The following is an 18224-nucleotide window of genomic DNA, read 5'->3' as shown; positions in this document are numbered from 1 at the left end:
GACTGACCTATCCTTTGAAGGACAGCCCATTTCTTTGCAAAGAAATTATCCATTTACACTGTGAAACACCATCCGGTCAGTTTTGGCTGAGCAGAGAGTGAGGAATTCTTCTATCTGCAGTCACATAATCAATATACACCAGTGACTCAGTTCCAATGGCAGGTATACAGAGATGCCATAGCAATGCTTCCACCTCCAGCATGTTTGGCAGATGCTGTAGCATGCTTTGGTTAATGAGCCTTCTTCAGCAGACTGAAGTCTGAAGTGATTACTTGAATGTATGCTGACAGATATATCATGTCTGTATATGAGTGTGTACATGAGAGAAATAATGAAAAATAATAGAACTAGCAGGTCTGTAATGGTGCTCGAAGGCAGAACAAAAAAGAGAAAACAATATAAGAGAAATACGATCTCTTTTCCTGTTAGCATACTTGATGTAGTGTTTTGGATCAGCCGAATGCTTTTTAAATGGGTTTTACAACACTTATGTTTCTCAGAGTTGCCTGTATTTTAATTGATTTGTGTCATCTAGCTTCATTGACAGTACTGGGACAGTGTTCCCGTGGAACTCCGTGAATAACTTTTCTGTTTGAAGTTTATAACTTAAATACAAAAAAACAAACAAACATAAAAACAAGCTTTGCCCACATTTGTTTACTTGAAAGCACAACAAGCAGCTCTTCTAGCCCTTGTTCACAAGTCTCAGTTTTATAGCTTAGGCCAGACTAAAACTGAGACATTAGAGGGTCTAAAGGTACACAGGTGTGGACAGTGCTGGAAAACACCAACACTCAGGCTATCGTGTCCAGATATCTGAAAGAACACCAACAAGTCACGTGGGTGTAATTGGTCTTTAATGTACAGTAAGCATGTAACTAAGAAAACAAAACAGCACCAGGAAAAATGTGAACCTCTGTCAGTGTAACCAAGTTACAACTATTCTGTACTGTCTGTGTGTGTGTGTGTGTGTGTGTGTGTGTGTGTGTGTGTGTGTATTCATCTTACATTTGGATTTAGGATAAAACCAAAGATTGCATCTACTTATTTCTCATTAAAACAATTTAGCCTAGCCTTGGTTAATAATTAACATGTTGTAGCATTTGAAGCCACACAATATTAGCGCTGACAATGATTACAAATACCTGTGAAAATAAATATCAAAAGATACATATTCTTTTTTTGTCTACTGAAAGCACAAATATACGGATTACATAAAATTACAGGCATTTTTTTTAAACCTCAAAACAAACCTAAAAAAACCAGAGTGAAATGGAAGAGCAAATGTGAAGGAAACATTTAATAGAGGTTTGGAAGGGAAATTTGGGGAAAAAAATTTTAAAAAAAGAAAATCAAGTGAAAGAACATTTGTATTCCTGTTCAGTCATTTGTGTGCATCACACTCAGGTGGGCAAGTATGGTAACGTCTTCAAAGCCAGTCCATTTCTCCTTCTGTTAGCATAGGTGAACAGTGCAAACAACTGCTCCATGTTTTTTATTATTCCAGCTGGCCTCAGCTTGGCTAAGGCAGGGGGGTGGGGGTGGGATCTGCCTGCCTTCAGTTCATTGTTCTGCCTTTTGATGAAGGAGACAACCTGTTTCCCTGCAGGCCAGAAACCCTGGGGTCTAGGACAGAGTGCAAAAAGTAATCCATGCTCTTAGCCTCCACAGCTGGTAGGAGGGTTAGAGGGTGGAGAGCCTTTACAGGCCTCGGCCTAGCAGTTGATGGAGGCACAGTCTGATTTGGCTTTCCCTGCCGAGCTGATTATCCTCATGAGGCAGTGTCCAAACTCCTCCAGAATCATCCTCTCTGCCTCAACTTGAGGCTGGTGAGTCTGTTCTGCTTTTTTGGCCTGCTCCAGCAGACACTCGCATGTTGCTTCAAGCACTTCCTTTGTTACAAACGTATATGGGAGCCTGGGGGAAAAGCAAAATAAAAGTCTGAGTATTGACAAAAAGCCATCATTATCTGGTCTCAGCAGTAGTAAGCAGATGGATCGTGGAGACTCCATGTCAATCAGACACAAGTGAGTTTTAATGACCCCCCATAGCTTCATATAGATGTGCTGACACTCCTGCAGCTTGTACAGGAAACACACACATTTTGCACCGTTTCTGAAAGCGCATACGTCTCTACTTAAAGTTTTAAAGTTTAGGTAGTTTAGGTCAAATTTGATGTTGCATTGCAGATAACAGAGATTCTGAGTGTCTTCTTCTATACAGCTTATTAATTTAACACTGGTATTGGTTTGGTGCCCAGGGTGCATGCCTAGACATAAGTTGGTCCTTGCAAGAAAAGAAGACTTCCTTACAATGTATCTGGGATGTAGCCATTATTGTTGAAATAAAATAAAAGATAAGTGCTTTATTCACTCATCTCTCCTGAGTATCAGGATCCAGATTCACCCAAACCTCCCTCTTCCAGGGTGACATAAAGGCCTTCATAAGCCATCAAAATATGCGACTCCAGTCCCTCCCAAATAACTGAGCTCCTCACCCTCTCTCTAAAGCAGTGTCCAGCCACCCTTCACTGGCAGACCATTTCCATAATCTAATTCTTGCGGTACTGTGTCTGCATCACTGCAGATCCTGTACCAATCTGTCAGTCAATCTCCTGCAGCCCTTACTTGTGCAACACTCTTTATCTAAAGATTCTACAAAAGTACATTTCATATGCTTACTGTAAAAGAAGCTCTTTGCAGATTTGATTTTATGTTGAAAAAATGTGTGAACTGTGTTTCAGGTACCTGCCACTTCCACTTGAAATCACAGGCGTCGTCCGCATGAGCAAATCTGAGATCTGTGAGGATAGTTTGGTCTTGGCTGCCGTTTGCTGCTGAACTCTCACTTCTGCTGCATCTGCCAAATGCATTAGCGTCTTCCTCTCCGGGCTCTCCTCAAAGTTTTTGCAGCCGATGCATTTACAAATGGACGAACACATGATCTTCGCCTGTGAAGCGAAACAAAAATGAAGGAAATAAATGCCAATACAAGAAGAATGAATGGAGGTGACGCCATCTGTAAAAAAAAGAAAACTGGAGAGCTACCTCGTAGCACTCGCAGTAGTTCTTCAGGCAGCCTGAGCGTTTGCAGTTGCAGCCCTTGCTGTGTCGACGGTCCGACTCTCCCTCCTTGCCTTTACCAATTTTAGGTTTAAAGGCCTCTGGATTTCGGTCAAGACAAGTCTGTGAAAACATGTTTGTCCAGCAATTTATGAGTCAAACAGGATGCAGTTCAGCCCAAAAACAGAATTCAGAAAGTGGACTTCTGCCTCACCTTTATAGCTTTGAGACGTTCAGTTTCATGTTCCAGGTTATTGAAGCAGTTATTGCAGTTACAGTTATTGCAGAACTCTCCATTTGCAAAACAGTCACAGTAGCTATAGGAAGGCAAACAAAAAAAAACAAATAAAACATCATTTAATAAAACCATGTCAACTGTAATTTGATTCAGCAACATTAAGTCTCTCAGTGCTTCCTAAACTCTGATAAAAAGGAAAAACGGTTTCCACCACAAAATAACACTGTATTAGGATTTTTTTTAAACTAGCCATTACCAGTTAAGCAGGTCAGCTAATTGGAAGTTTGTTTGTTAAATCTCTTGCTGCTCCAGTCTGCATGCCAAAGTATCCTTAGGCAAGATACTGAACCCCAAGTTATGCTCCAAGTGTTAATAAGAAACACATCAGAGAGCACTTAGGTGTAAAAAGAAGTGCTTGTGTGAAAGGATGAATTAGGCGTGTTGTATAAAGCACTTATAAAAACCATAAATACCAGTCCATTTATCATTTACCATGACGATTCATAGCAAAGTTGTTCTTTGACCTCCTGGACATAAAGGTCATGAATTTAGAGTTTTTACCCAGGCATTTGTGTATGACATTAATATGACTGAAAGCTGCTAGATTAGTGCAAACATAATAATACTGATTACTGTTATCTATATTATTAACAATGATTATTCCTTAAAGTAAACATAATAAAGTCACTGAACTGAGATTTTATTTAACTTTAAATACAATGAGGGTTAAAAACCCCAGGGGGTGTTTATGACCATAAATCTCATTTTGCAAGGGCACACGTGATTCCCTGCCAGCCTTTGGCCTCCACTGTAAGACGGCTGTGGGTGCCGGTAGGGACACAGCTAGCTAGCCACAAGTGGCAGTGGGCTTGTGAGCCTCAGGAGACCTACACAGCAGCTGGAAGCAAACAACAGAGAGCCAACGCAGAAAGCCAACTGTCACAAATACTGAAAGCATACCAGGTTAGAGAACCTGAGCAATCTGGAGACAAAGGCAGCTGCAGGCAACTGATAATCCTTCTACAGGTTCATTAATAAAAACCCAGCCCTACTTTGACCAACAAATCAAATTAAGCTCAAGTCCACTGAACTTTTGTCTTAATGTTTTTTTAAAAAAGAGACTTGTCCCTCTGCCAGATGAGCAAAAAAATATCTGCAATATTAAAAATATGCATCAATATTTATGGAGCGTAAACAGGAACTTGAATGGTTTCTTCTTTCTGACTCACAGACGAAAAGCTAAAATATAATGTCACAGATGACTTTACAAAATATTCAGCTGAAATTACAAACATATAGTTTGTATACAAACATGTATTAATTATTGAGCTACACCTGGACAGATTTATCCAATGGATAAACATTATTATCAGTGACAGTTACACTTACAGTTTGAGGCACTGTGACTTGGTACAGTTACATGGCTTTCTTGGTCTTGAGGTTGTTTCTGCTGCTGACAAACTGAACCAATGAACATTAATTAGATTAAACTATAGACAGTCACGAGAACAAATGAAGAAAATCACTTTAATATTTTGGTAAACATCTTTTTAAATAGAACAGATGTCATTTAGTTGGTCTTTCAATGCAATATATATAAAAACAAAAGTCATAGTAAGATGGCTTCTACCATTTCTTACCCATTAAGAGGCAATCTGGCCTGAGTCTGGATACCAGTGGATGCAGAAAAACTAGAGCTGCTGGCAAGCGTCACAAATGGTGGCTGCTGGATCTATGAGAAAAGCAGAAACACGATATTGAAACTCACTCAGGAAAAGGAAATCCATCTTTTAAAAACAAAGAAACAAAAACAAAACAAAACAAAAAAACCCTTCAAACCAAAAAGCACACAAAGATAATTCGCTAACCTGTGTGACATATTGTGCTGGCACAACCGCGTAACCCACATTCCCTCCTCCTGGAGCTGGTGTCAGGACGGTGCCTGGAGGGAGGTTGGTGAAGTTGGGCTGGATTTGGGGTAGTGGAGTCGCAGGCATGATCAAACGTTGCTGAGTCTGAGTGGTGGTTACTACTTGTGGTCCTGATGTTAAGGGCTTAGGTGCCACCTACGGGGAATAAAAACCATGAATGCAGCTCAAGGGACATTTCAGAGAAAGTTCTCTTTGAATGAACTTGGATAATCAAGTTACCTGTTTCATGGTCTGTGCTGGGACAACTGGGACAGACATCCTGACTGCTGCTGTACTGACCACCATAGGTTTAGCTGTGGGATAAGCACCATCATGAATTGGTACAGCGCAATTACTAAGTGCTGCCTGCATTTGTTAGCAGAGGAAACAAAACAAGTTCATAGGTCACCTGTCTGTATAGAGCTGGTACTGGGACCACTGGGCTGTCCTGTGCTGCTCGCTGTCGTTGCTGTGACGAGGCGAACGTAGTGGAACCTGCTGCCAGGCACCTGGATCTGCTGCACGTTGGGCTGGGTGGCCAGGGGTATGATTGTTTTAAACTGGGAACCTCCCACTCCTCCAACAGCCACAGGTTTAATGTTCTGAAAACATTCACATCAAACGGAGAAACAGCCAGTAATAGAAAAGAAAATTAAAAAAACAACAACAACAACAACAACAACAAAAACTAAAGAACCTCACCCTGAAAGCAGTTTGGTAAGAGCTGCCCGTTTTACTGGCAATACAATCTTCAAAGTGTAATTCAGTTTCTTTTTTGCAGGCCAGGATTAAGCTCCCCAAATGCTGAGCCATTGTTATACATGTAAAATGCATAAAAACAATCTTATATCATAGTTGGGGCATGTGGTCACATGAAAACATTTAATTGTTTTGAGCATTAATTATCATTCTATCTGCTTGGAAACAATCTTACACCATTTTATTTCTGGCAAAAATGTATATTGCTATGGAGGTAAGATTTATATGAGAGGTAAGTTATCATCATTGGTGCCCCACATAGTGCACTGAGATAAACATGACACGGTCTGTCCTGCCTTTCCTGCATCAGATGGCCATGGCTTTAGCAGTGCAGTCCGTTGAACAAAAACAACTGCACAACTTATTGTTTTATATACAAAGAAGAAAATTCAGTTTCTCTAGAAATTGCAGTGGGAAACACCGGGATCGTCCACCAGGAAAAACTCCAATGTACAGGCGCTCGCCCTCGGGCACCCTCCTCGGTTTCACTCATAGGGGTTTTTGAATTGCCCGTTGTCTGGTCCCTCACCCAGGACCAATTTGCCTTGGGAGATCCTATCAGTGGGCAAAAGACCACCCAATAACATAGCTGCTGGGACCCCTGGGCCACGCGAATCCTCTACCATGATAAGGTGGTGATTCACAGATGGAACTTTATTACCAGAAAAAGTGAAATATTTCCAGAATGGTACAAATTTGAGAGAAAAAAAATTAAATCAAAGCATGCAGTGCACAACTGAGCCAGTCATTTTGAGTAATGAACAGTCTGTTTACTACAAACTGTGTCAGACTATAAACAACAATCCCACCAACTGCAGATGTATCAATCTGATATTTAGAACGGATTTCCTCCATTTTGACCCAAAAAGGTTGGATCGGATATAAGTGATTACATCTGTTCACTTCCTTTCTGTGTTCACTACACAGCAGCAATTATTATTTCAAGAGCTAACATAGCACCATTTCACTCTATTTTTATCTTTCCACAGCTTTTAACTGCATGTTTGTTTTCATTCATCAGTGTAATGCTTATCTGGAAGTTTGGGGGGGGTTTGTTCTGTTTTTTAAAACTGCACTTGCAGTAACAGTGAGTTGTCTCCGTTTTCACCTGCTTCCTGTCAGCTCAATTCTAAATGTGGCCTGTTTGTGTGTAGCAGTAAAATGAGGTGCACTCAAGAGCAAGAAAGAAGAGAGGAGGAAAATAGCATGACTGCACATCACAGCAGTATGCTGCAACTCCTTGACTCTCATACGGAGCTGAAATGACACTTATGCTCAAACAAGGTGAATACGTTTTTTTTTTTTAATTCCTTTTTTCCCCTCAGATCAGATGGCATCAACTACAACTGACTGTTCTGTGCTTTCATGTTACCTGCGTTGTTGATTGGCTAGTGGCCACCTTGACTGGAGATACAGATGTTGACTGCTGGACTGTCAGGATCTGCTGGCCAAGTGCTACATTCACAGGCAGTGCTACAGACTTCTGAGAAGCACCGGAGGTCGGGGAGGCCACAGACACCACAGTCACCTGGCAGAAACAGACAAGCGGCATGAGCTGTGAAAATTTTACCTGATTAAACAAAGACCCTAGTTGGATGGCAATATAGCTGTCATTACGTATGGTAACAGGAATGTCACATAAACCAACATTCTATAACAAGTCAATTGCAAACACTATGTATACATATTCATTAATTAGTAGGGGTGAAAGAAATATCTAATATAAGTAGTGCTGTCAGTGTTAATCTCACGAATCGCTCTGTGCGTGGGGCTACACAGCATCAATGCGTTAGCACAGTTAGCTCATTAACGCCGTCCAGCCCCACGCACCGGGCGATTTGCGATAACTCGTTATTTTAACGAGATTTAAGCTGACAGCACTAAATATAATATAATATAAAATAATATAATATAAACCCCTGTCTGCAAATACGATGATGATTACTAGTGCCAGAGGCTGATGTTTATGTACTGTGACACATCAATCCGTTGTGGGCTGTCTAAATATTCAAAGAGTGTGAATACATCTACTGCATTTTTTAATAACTACATTTCCAAAAAACAAACACAATCAAATTGTTATTTTAAACAACAGTATCGGCCCAACCACCAACGCTACCTCTCAGCTTCCTAGCAGACACACCTATGGGATCAATTTCAAAATTCTACGTAATTTTATTCTTCAGTTAACGCAGTCACAAGATTTTCATAAAACTTCACCTTTGACCTTAAGGTCAAAGTCACTGAGATTCGAACTCTTCTGAGATTTTTAGTACATACACCTATAGTATCAACTTGAAGCGTCTACGTTATCCCATTCACAAATGTAGGTGTCCATGCCACCCCCCTGCCCAGTAGGGTGACGATAATACCCCAGGGCTCTAGACTAACTTTTTGCCATGGTTGCATTGGTGCACCTGTGCATCCATGGCAAAAGTTAGGTTCACAAAAACTGGGCGCACGTGACATCATTACTGTATGTGGAGTTTATGTTCAAGCCATTTTTCTTGTGAAGAATTATTTCGAACTTCAACTTAGAGAATGGAAATTCTTCTTTGCAATATTGTGGGCACTGTTAAACTTAATCATCATCTTGGCCTCCTCTGATGACCTGTTTGCTGCTGCTTGCCGCTGAAAGGCAGTGGAGAGAGGGGATACTTGGGCAGTGCATTTATATTGTGTCATATAATGTGTTTTCCAGATACACTGTGCTTTTTCAGCGTTTCAATTTGAAATGTATTTGCACCAGTCACAAATGCAGTATTGCATGGTCATGATCTTTCTACACGCACAACAGTAAATGCAGTGCATAATGTTGGCAGCTTTACTGTATCTTAGCCAGGAAAACTTGTCAAGCCACTCTCTTCGAAATTTATGCACTTTCCCCCCTTTACTTTCAGTGTGCTCTGGCTCAGAGGTCGATCATATGTGGCTCATTATCTGATGCCGTCTCTGGACCAGTGTTAGATGTAACCTGAGAGGTTATCAGAGCACTGGCTATGAATTTCAACAGATCAGGCCTTAACTTAACGAAAAAGTTATCAATCATTCTTTTCATCTTTTCTCATTACCCACAGCTACATCCACTATCAGGCCTAGGCTACGCACCTCTCTCTATCTGCCTGCACTTTCAAACATAGGCCTACAGGAATATCTGGACCACGGCTAATCAGAGAGGTCCCGCCTCTAACTGAGTATCTCTCTCTCTAATTGGTTTAGACCACGATATGGGCATAACATGTCTGTTGTTGACCACACGAAGGCTTTCAGAGTTGCAAAGACTCCCTCCCTCACTGTCAGATAGGGCTGCCACAAACGATTATTTTGATAGTCGACTAGTCACCGATTATTTTTGCGATTAGTCGACTAATCAGATCATGCATCCATTGGACGTAAAACGTACAGATTATTGCACCAGCAGCATCTGCTCTTATATAACTATCATTAGCTTACAGCTTGAAGCGTTTAAGGTATGTGCTAACTAAAAATAAAGACAAGATGATAGTTTATTAAATTTTAATAAAATTTGCAGATTGTTTTGGTGGAGTTTAATAAACTCAGCTGTCTGCTCCTTGCTATCTAAAATATAACAGGACACCGGAGGATATTCTCAAGCATCTCTTTAATCTCAGCCAAACCGATTTACTCAGGAACAAATAAAATACTAAAAAAAAGCCAAACAATAACATTTTAAAGTTATCCAAGTGACTTATATATCATGTTTAACCTAAGTAGTGAAAGACGGCGGTGGATTTGAAAACGATTTGCCCGGAGTCCGGTGTTCTCACAGGCTCTAGTTAGCCTTGCTCCCGGCTAGCTATCAAGCTGGTGGGTAACAGACGTCTCCGAAAACGTTGGAGCGCTTTTGAAAATATGCGGTGTCTTGATAAACTGAGCAGATATTTGAAGTTTACACAGCTACATTCTTGCCTGAAAACATGTTAAACGTTTATTTTGTGACCCAGACAGAATAATAAGAGTAATATTAAAACTAACTAGCTGCCGCCATTGTTGGAAACTGAGCTGGGCTGCGCTATGAATTCTGGGACGCAGCTTCTTCTTCTTCTTCGGGGGTTTAACAGCAGCTGGCATCCTTGTACATGCAGTGCTGCCATCTTCTGTTTCAGTCCATTATTACACTCTTAAATCCTACTACTTATTCCTGCGTCTTTTGGGATCTTACAAAGCTTCAAACGACGCGTTGACTATTAAACCAGTCGTTGACGATTTTGATAGTCGACGTAATCGTGTCTAGTCAACTAATCATGGCAGCCCTACTGTCAGACCATACCCTGATACCATTAACTGGACCCCATCCTCGCCTGAATTCAATAGAGCATCTCTGGGACATCATGTTTCTGTCCATCCGATGTTGCCTCCAATCCAGGAGCTCACTGATGCACTGGTTCACATCTAAGAAGATATCAACCAGTACACCATCTATCGTCTCATTATGGTTAATTCCTCAATGTTGTCAGTCATGAATGCAAGCATGTAGGGGCCCATACAAAAAACTCTCTACCTGTGTTTCAGCATGATTTTTTTCCCAGTTAAGATCTGATGTGTTTTCAAAGTGTTATTAAATGTTTTTATATTTTGAAAAGTGTGTTACACTAAGGTCTTTGGTTCTCAATTAAACTGAGGGTAAACAGATAAGCCCTTAAAGAAGAATGGCTAGCAAACATCCTTCTCTGATCAAAGTACCATTATTATATCATTGCGATTCCAAACATTTTTGAGTAAACATTGCAGGGGGTTTCGAGGTGATTTATTACACTCGTGCTTTACCTGCAGTAACAGGTTGTAATTATGTGACAATTAAACTATAGACTTATTAGTTTTAGTCTCTAGCCACTTTATCATATTCAGTTAAAATAAATATAGAAAAATATAATATCACCTTGCTGGGAGTCTTGAGAGGGGAAATGGCAATCTTTTTGCCAGGGATACTTTGTAAATTAGTGTTGTGGGGCTCAGAGAGAGTAATGGTCCTCGGGGGCATCACTGGTGAACTCTGGGTCAGAACCCGTCCTATGAACAGACAGTGCAAGGTTTAATGACAAAGCTAATTACAACATAATTAGAAAACAAACAGCAATAAACTATGTGGCTTGATAATTATTTAAAAACTGAACCAAAAAATAGCCTCAAAAAGTTATTACTTAGACTTACCTGTGATCACAGGAGGCATTGATGTCTGGGCACTTATACCTTTGCTGTTAACAGTTTTTGTGATGATAAACTTGATCGGTGCAGCTGAGGATGCTGGTGTCTTCTTGGCAATCTGAAAAGACAATTAGCCAGAAATGTTTAAACGTATTCATTCAATATCCAAACATTGCCTCTTTCTGCAGATGACGACTACTGGCGTGTCCTAGCTTGGTCAGTTCTGTTGCATTTTCATTTACTGATACTGATGTTGATACCTGAGCTCTAGTTGTACAACTTAATTGATACTGGATTTATGAGGGTGATAACTGAATTTATATTCGTAGGGAAAAAGGTCATCAGTGATATAGTAAGATTACATACTGAGCTAGTCAATGTGCAGTATTAAGACAATTCTTTGTCAGTGCTCTGATATAGCAACTGTGAAATTATGACACTTTTTTTTTTTTCAATGTACACACAATATCAGCACTTCTGCAACATGACTTTATGCAGCCAGACAGGCCAGCTGAGGTATTCATTTCACAGCAACATCGGTGGCTTTTTAAAAAAAAAAAAAAAAAACAACATATTTAAATCTGAATATCTTACTGGGGGTAAATTATTGCAATCATTCTCCTACATGTAAGATAAAAAGAGGATATACCTTTCCTTCTCTTCTGAACTATGATTTTAGACAAAAATATTATTTTTATGCTTGTTAAGATGATCTGACTTCAGTTCTTAAATAAATAGCGCACTAATAATGTTCATCTAAACCCTGAGAGTGAGTGTACTTGTTTCCCTACAAATTTTTAAATTATTTAAGAAGATAAAAACTCCCAACAAACATGCCCGAGTGTATATGCTTGCTCCACCCCTTATACACTAGGGGTGGGGGAAAAAAATTGATACTGTGTAGTATCGTGATATTTTGTTTGCAAATAATGTATCGATACAGGGACAGCAGAAATCGATATTTTGTTACAAAAAAAGTTTTTGTGGACTGGAACATGCTCTGACTTCAGAGCATGTTGATCCTTTTTCTGAGCAAGAATCCTGACATTCCTTCACTGTCCAAATGTGTTTAACTTTTTTTATGGCAGCAATAAACATGACAGTTTACTTATTTTCATTTAAGACGTGTTTTATTTTAATTAAGTTTAAAACTTTTTTATTTAATGTAAAATTATATTTTGTTTTAATTTACTTTCAAATTCTTCAGTTGCTGAAAAGGCTGCATAGTTTTCACAAATTTCATATTTCAGAATAGCTATAATTGTACCAGATGGTTGCATTCAGTTAAGTTGGACTAGACTGTAATACAAACCGTTCAGTTTGTCAACAACAAAACTGACTGAAATGAGACAAAGACTGAGTGTGAGACTTTGTTATTAGATAAAATGAATATTGATAAAGTTTACCTTTATGTACAGAATCTGAATAACGCAAAATATTTTAAAAAATTGCAATAATATCGTATCGTGCGTTAAGTATTGTGATAATATCGTATCGTGATAATATCGTATCGTGGGATGTATGGTGATTCCCACCTCTATTATACACAGAGTGAAGCAGTCACTGGTAACAATTTTTAATCCAAATATGAGAACTGCTCATTTAAACAACGTCCAGACAGGCGAAGAACAGTTGAATGGGGAGATTTACCAATTTGTTTGTAACCTGTAATGTAAACCTGTTACGTCTGTACTTTATGAGTCAGACAAATCCCACCCCCTCCCAAGAGGTTTTAACCAGATCCTAACAAAAAATACCCTGGAATTACAAATCTAAACACCAAGGAATCTTTACATTGCACATTCAAACTACATGGCTGAACCTCTTAATCTTCACCCAAGTGGTTCTCTCTCTATGCTTTTTTTTAACCTTCTCTTCCCTTCATCTCCCAACCAGTCAAAGCCCATGTTAGGCTTTCCATGAGCCTGGTTCTACCAGCAGGTTCTTTCTATTCAGAAAAAGACTTTCTACTTTACCATCGTCATGTGCTAAGTGATCATCATGTCATCAGGATTCTCTCAATAATGCTGTAGAAGCCTTTAACTTGCAATAGAAAGTCCCTTGAGGTGACTGGAATTGTATAAATAACATTTAATTGAGCTCTGTGCGTTATAGTTCCACACTAGATTTCTAGTGGTTCTAGTGGTTACTGAGACACAGTCCCAGTCCATCTTCTCTGAAACACCAAACTGTACTTAGTACACTGTTGTTAGCTTACATTTACTGGCAGCCTAGATCAAGGTCAAAGCAGATCTTATCTAATAGCTTGAAAAACTTTGTACACAGTATGTTCAGTTGATATTGAAGCAATCATTTACAGTAGTAATTATGTTTAATTTAACAGTAACATGTGGAACATGACAAGCAATATTTTTGTAAAAATGTATTAATAATACAAAAGGTTATTGTTACCTGGACAGTCTTCAGCTGCTGGGTCTGTAATGTGGTCACCTGGTTGCCCACCACTGGCTTCAGGTCTGACCTCCCACCTATAGTCACCACTTTAAACTGCGGAGCTTGAGACTTGGTGTCTCCGGCAGTCTGTGAAATGCCAGGCTTGCTGCCTGTGTGGGGTAACTGAAGCACTATAGGCTGCCCCGATTTTCCTATAGCTGTAACCAAAAGTTTCTGTCCATCCTGCTTGATGACCTGGGGTGGATTACCTGCAGACTTTGCTGCTTCTGAGGCTTGAGAAACCACCTTATTGAGAATAATCTGGCGATTTGCAGGAGAGATTGTAAATGGAGTTGTGAGCTTCTGTAATCCACTTGTAGTCACACTAGTTCCAGTAACACTGTCTGTGGTTTTGGTTGTGGCTGTCGAAGTAGCCAAGGCTGGTTTGATGGTAAGAAGAGGAGACGATGTGCTGGAATTTGAGACAGGAGGTGGACTTCTGGGGCTGGCACTAAGCATGGAGTCTGTGGCCGTGGAGGTGGTCATAGCCTTAGTGGGTTCGGTTAACGCGGCATCTGAACAGAGGCTCACGTTCTCTGAAGCCACGGGTGTATCAGTTTCCATTGGGACCGATGCATCATCACTGGGCTCTGAGTGGACTGCAGTGGTGCCAGGTTGAGAGTGAGGAACATCCTCTATATCCTCAGTATCCATGATCTCATCTGGGAGGAGGCTGTTGAGCTCTGGTGACACTACATCCATGCTTGCAAACTCTCAGCTTTCCGTTAATCCTGAAAAACCAATACAATTTAATTGTCATTGCAAAATACATCACAAACACCAGTAAGCCACAACATTAACACCAATGTCAGCTTAACTTATAATACAGGCACACATGTTCAAACTTCAGCAGGTCAAATCTGTTTTACTGGCTATTATATTAGGCATAAGGGTTTTCTGTTGTATTTGATCACTTTTATATTATTTGAAAGACCTAGAAGCTTACATTTACTGCACTAGATGCACCATGAACAGGGAGAGACAGACAAAGATAATACAATTTTAAAATTCTGAGGATATACATTCATCATTTTAGAGAGCTGTTGCATTTAATTGCAGTCAGTGTTTGCAATTCATTTAAAAAATGTATTCCTCTACTCATTTATACAATATACATAACTGGATTATAATACAGACAGACAGCTAAAAGCTGTGCTGAGAATATAGAGCAAGATAGTTCAAGCTAGCGAGCTAGCCATGTAGGTGCAGTAGAAGTGCCAGATTGTCATAACTTTACTTGTAAATGACTTCAGTAATTACGTGAGATGTAATAAATAAAGAGGTGGTCATGAGTAACGTTTGACTTGTGCTGATTTTGACTGAAGCAGACAGCTGATGCTAGGCCGCAACGATCATCTCTGCCGTATCTTTGTCCTGCTGCACTCTACTCAACATTAATCCACCGAAACGCACATATGAACCCTACCCACTCCATACCACATTCACACGCAGAGCTGACTGAGCTGAATCTCTTCACGTCCCCAGGTGAAAGCCATCAAAAGACAACTGTGCTGAGTTGCACTCGTTTATTTTAAAAATGCCCAGAAGTGGTCCTGACTGGGGCAAAGAGCGAGAAAAAAAGCGACAAGCAGTTTTGCTGGCTGCGTTACTATTTCAGGCCGGGGTTGGATTTCGAAAGATCCGCCATTTTTACCTCGTCATCAGCTTAGTTAGCTGCCCGGCTAACGCTAAGCTATGCTGAGGGGAAGCGTTTATAAATATTGGTAACAAGCAGAGACACTTACACTGACAGTTCACTGCAAAACAAGCATAACTAAACAATCGCTGAAAATAAGACTTGATGTTAACAGGGTGCTGCTAGCGAGTAAAAAAAAACCCCACAAATAACAACAACAAAACTCTGCAGACTCTGACAACGTAAACAATGCTTGTTTTCAATAATTTCTCCTGTCACTTGACATAGGAGGAAATACAACATTTTAATTCCACAATGCAATTATTGCGATTGCGATTATAGATCTCCTTAACAGCATTTACAGTCTCTGTTTTAGGGCTGGAGTTAGCGTGGCCTAACCAGTTCAAAATGATGTTTTAGTTTAACCTCAAGAAAGTCATATTTTGACTGAGATATAGTCTGAGAATGAACCAGAAAAGCGTAAATTCCAAGAATGTTACGGGTCAACAGCTAAAGTAATATGAAACCATCTAACAGCAAATGCAACTGCTGACTTGTGCCTTCTAATATTTGACATACATATAAAAATATTTATGATCCTTCAGACGTTTCGCCAGTATGTCAAAACAACTCGATGTGCAGCTAACTTAGCTTTTACTTTTCATTTGCCGTTGCAGTAAGTAAACTTAGCGGCCGGCTCACATGATATTTACACCATGTTATTAAAGTCCCTGCTTTGTGCACGAGAAACTTTCCTTCAGCGCTGAAAATACTCTGCCAAACCAAATCCTGTGAATATTATGCTGCTTTTTCACCAGAGTGTATCCTTAAATATCGTTATCATCAAAGACAGCAAAGACAGCAACAGCAGTCTCATCTAGACAGCCCAGCGGGCAGAACAACTGTACTAGCAAACTTGCTGAGCTTGCTAACCCGAGCTAGCTAGCACAACATTATATCTCAACATTGAATACATTCTTTAATGTGAGTCTTTATGTTGAGTATAGTGTGTTAAATCCTAGAAAGGGCCATTGCATAGTCATGCTTACCCCAAAATTTTAAGCTAAGCAGCGTTTCCAGATAAAAGGGAGGAAAGGAAAAGACGATTGTTCAAAATACCGCGCCGAGCGCCATTCCTCCCTGACATTTCACAGGCCGGCCACGCCCTCCATGCGATACGAAAGACTGACGTAACACTTAAAGCTACAGCACAATTGCATTATCAAAGTTATGACTGTTTCTACAAAACTATTTAATGCTTTTTCTTCTTCTTCTTTTTTTTACAAAATATTTTTTTTGAAAATAAAAACTATTATTAGTTAATAAAAAACAAACAACACAGTCAGCCTTGGAGCTCGTGTGCTGGATATTTACCGAAATCTGACAGAGCACTACCCAGTAGCCTCATTAAGTGCCCAGTCTCACATACCACTGTCAGGTAGTCAGTAAATAATAAGATGGTGGACATGTTTACTTACATGTCCTGTAGTTTCTCTTACTGTAAGAGTGGTAAAACACATGACACATTACTGCCAAGATGGGAGTAAAATGTCTTCAGCAGGGAGATTACTGCATGATTAACTCCCAGATTTGAGCTGCTTGCATACTACAGAGTGTCAAGAGATGTTTTCGCCTAAGGTCTTAAGTAGGCCAGCGTAGTCTCTCCAGTGCATTCATCATAAGTGACATGAGGTCCAATTGATAGTCATTAAGCTCTTATGGTGCTGACTTTTTCTTGAACAAAAGTCGATACATCGGACATTTCTTTATGTATTTTGCATATACTTATACACTTTTTGACTGATGTTGAATATAGATATTTAGTTTTTAACTGATACCACTTGTATATAACTTGACCTCTGGTGTTGTATCTATTTTATTACTATTACTATTATTCAACATTATTTAGTTAGGCTATATATTTTAGTTATATTTTACTTAAACTTTACACATACTTTTGACTGGTTTGATAAAAATGTCAGCTCAATTCAATTTTATTTACATAGCATTTAAAACGTAATAAAAAGAAAACCCAGACAGTCAAATTAATCCCTAAGAACAAACACTTGGAAACAGTGGAAAGGAAAAACTCCTTTTTAACAGGAAGAACGTGCCAGAGGGTACAGGGGCAGCCATCCACTACAACTGGTTTGGAGTGTGGGGAAAGAGAAGAGAGCAGAGAGAGAGACAAGGCAAAAGACATGCTGTGGAAGTCCACCAGAGATTAGCTGTAACTAATGATTATATGGAAAGTGGTGTATAAATACACAGAAAGTAAGAAGAAGTAAGTGATGAAGAAATGCTATTCATAAAAGTAGAGAGGGTGTCTGTCTCCTGAATGCAATCTGGTAGCTGGTTTCTCAGAAGAGGGGCCTGAAAGCTGAAGGCTCTGCTTTCCATTTTACTTATAAATGCTCTAGGAAACACAAGTAAGCCAGCAACTTGTGCGCAAAATTCTTTGTTAGGGTGATATGGTATTATGAGGTCTTTAAGATAAGATAGGGCCTGATTATTCAAGACCTTGTATGTGAGGTGTAGAATTTAAATGGGATTCTGGGTTTAACAGGGAGCCAGTGAAGGAGAAAAAGGCTTTCTAGTCCCAGTCAGTACTGTTACTGTAGCATTCTGGATCAATTAAAGGCTTTTCAGGGAGCTTTTAGAACAACCTGATAATAATGCTTTACAACAGCCCAGCCTAGATGCATTAAATACAGAATCTAGTTGTTCAGCATGTCTGTGAGACAGGATATTTTATTGCGCAAAAACAAGAAAGCCCTTCATATTTCAGATGATACTAGTGTTAACAATAGATTGACCCTTTTTTAGGTTAATTACAAAATTAGCAGAAAAAATGTAACCAAATATAGCTATGATTGTTTTCAGGAAAGGGATGGATAGTTTATAATACTCACCAAATTATGTTTAAAAACATATATTATTGCTTAAAATTAAAACAATAAACAAGCAATACAATAGTTCAACATTTAAGTCTGGCCTAA

General features: G+C 39.5%; 1 protein-coding gene across 1 annotated transcript; it reads right to left on the bottom strand.

Annotated features, from left to right (window-relative positions):
* Nucleotides 1-846: 846 nt before the first annotated feature.
* Nucleotides 847-16396, bottom strand: lin54 (lin-54 DREAM MuvB core complex component). Its single transcript, XM_006804735.3, has 14 exons — nucleotides 16275-16396; nucleotides 13548-14320; nucleotides 11142-11253; nucleotides 10870-11000; nucleotides 7342-7497; nucleotides 5620-5812; nucleotides 5451-5524; nucleotides 5169-5366; nucleotides 4941-5032; nucleotides 4690-4761; nucleotides 3277-3379; nucleotides 3048-3185; nucleotides 2748-2950; nucleotides 847-1917 (listed from the first exon to the last, which is right to left on the bottom strand). The coding sequence occupies exons 2-14, from the start codon at nucleotides 14289-14291 to the stop codon at nucleotides 1716-1718; spliced, it is 2418 nt and encodes an 805-aa protein (XP_006804798.1). The 5' UTR covers nucleotides 14292-14320; nucleotides 16275-16396; the 3' UTR covers nucleotides 847-1715.
* Nucleotides 16397-18224: the final 1828 nt, after the last annotated feature.

Source organism: Neolamprologus brichardi, chromosome 7 (assembly GCF_056152115.1).
Source record: "Neolamprologus brichardi isolate AB-2024 chromosome 7, ASM5615211v1, whole genome shotgun sequence".
Lineage (NCBI taxonomy): Eukaryota > Metazoa > Chordata > Actinopteri > Cichliformes > Cichlidae > Neolamprologus > Neolamprologus brichardi.
The sequence above is the reverse complement of the archived record's forward strand: the minus strand, read 5'-3'. Positions and strand labels throughout refer to the sequence as shown.

What these genes read in the sequence shown, in the direction of transcription:
- lin54 (XM_006804735.3), bottom strand. Translation starts at nt 14,291, where the DNA reads ATGGATGTAGTGTCACCAGAGCTCAACAGCCTCCTCCCAGATGAGATC. An exon ending in AGCAGCTGAAGACTGTCCAG is followed by an intron (nt 11,254 to 13,547) that starts GTAACAATAACC and finishes TTGTCTTTTCAG; the next exon opens with ATTGCCAAGAAGACACCAGC. An exon ending in ACTACTGCGAGTGCTACGAG is followed by an intron (nt 2,951 to 3,047) that starts GTAGCTCTCCAG and finishes TTCGCTTCACAG; the next exon opens with GCGAAGATCATGTGTTCGTC.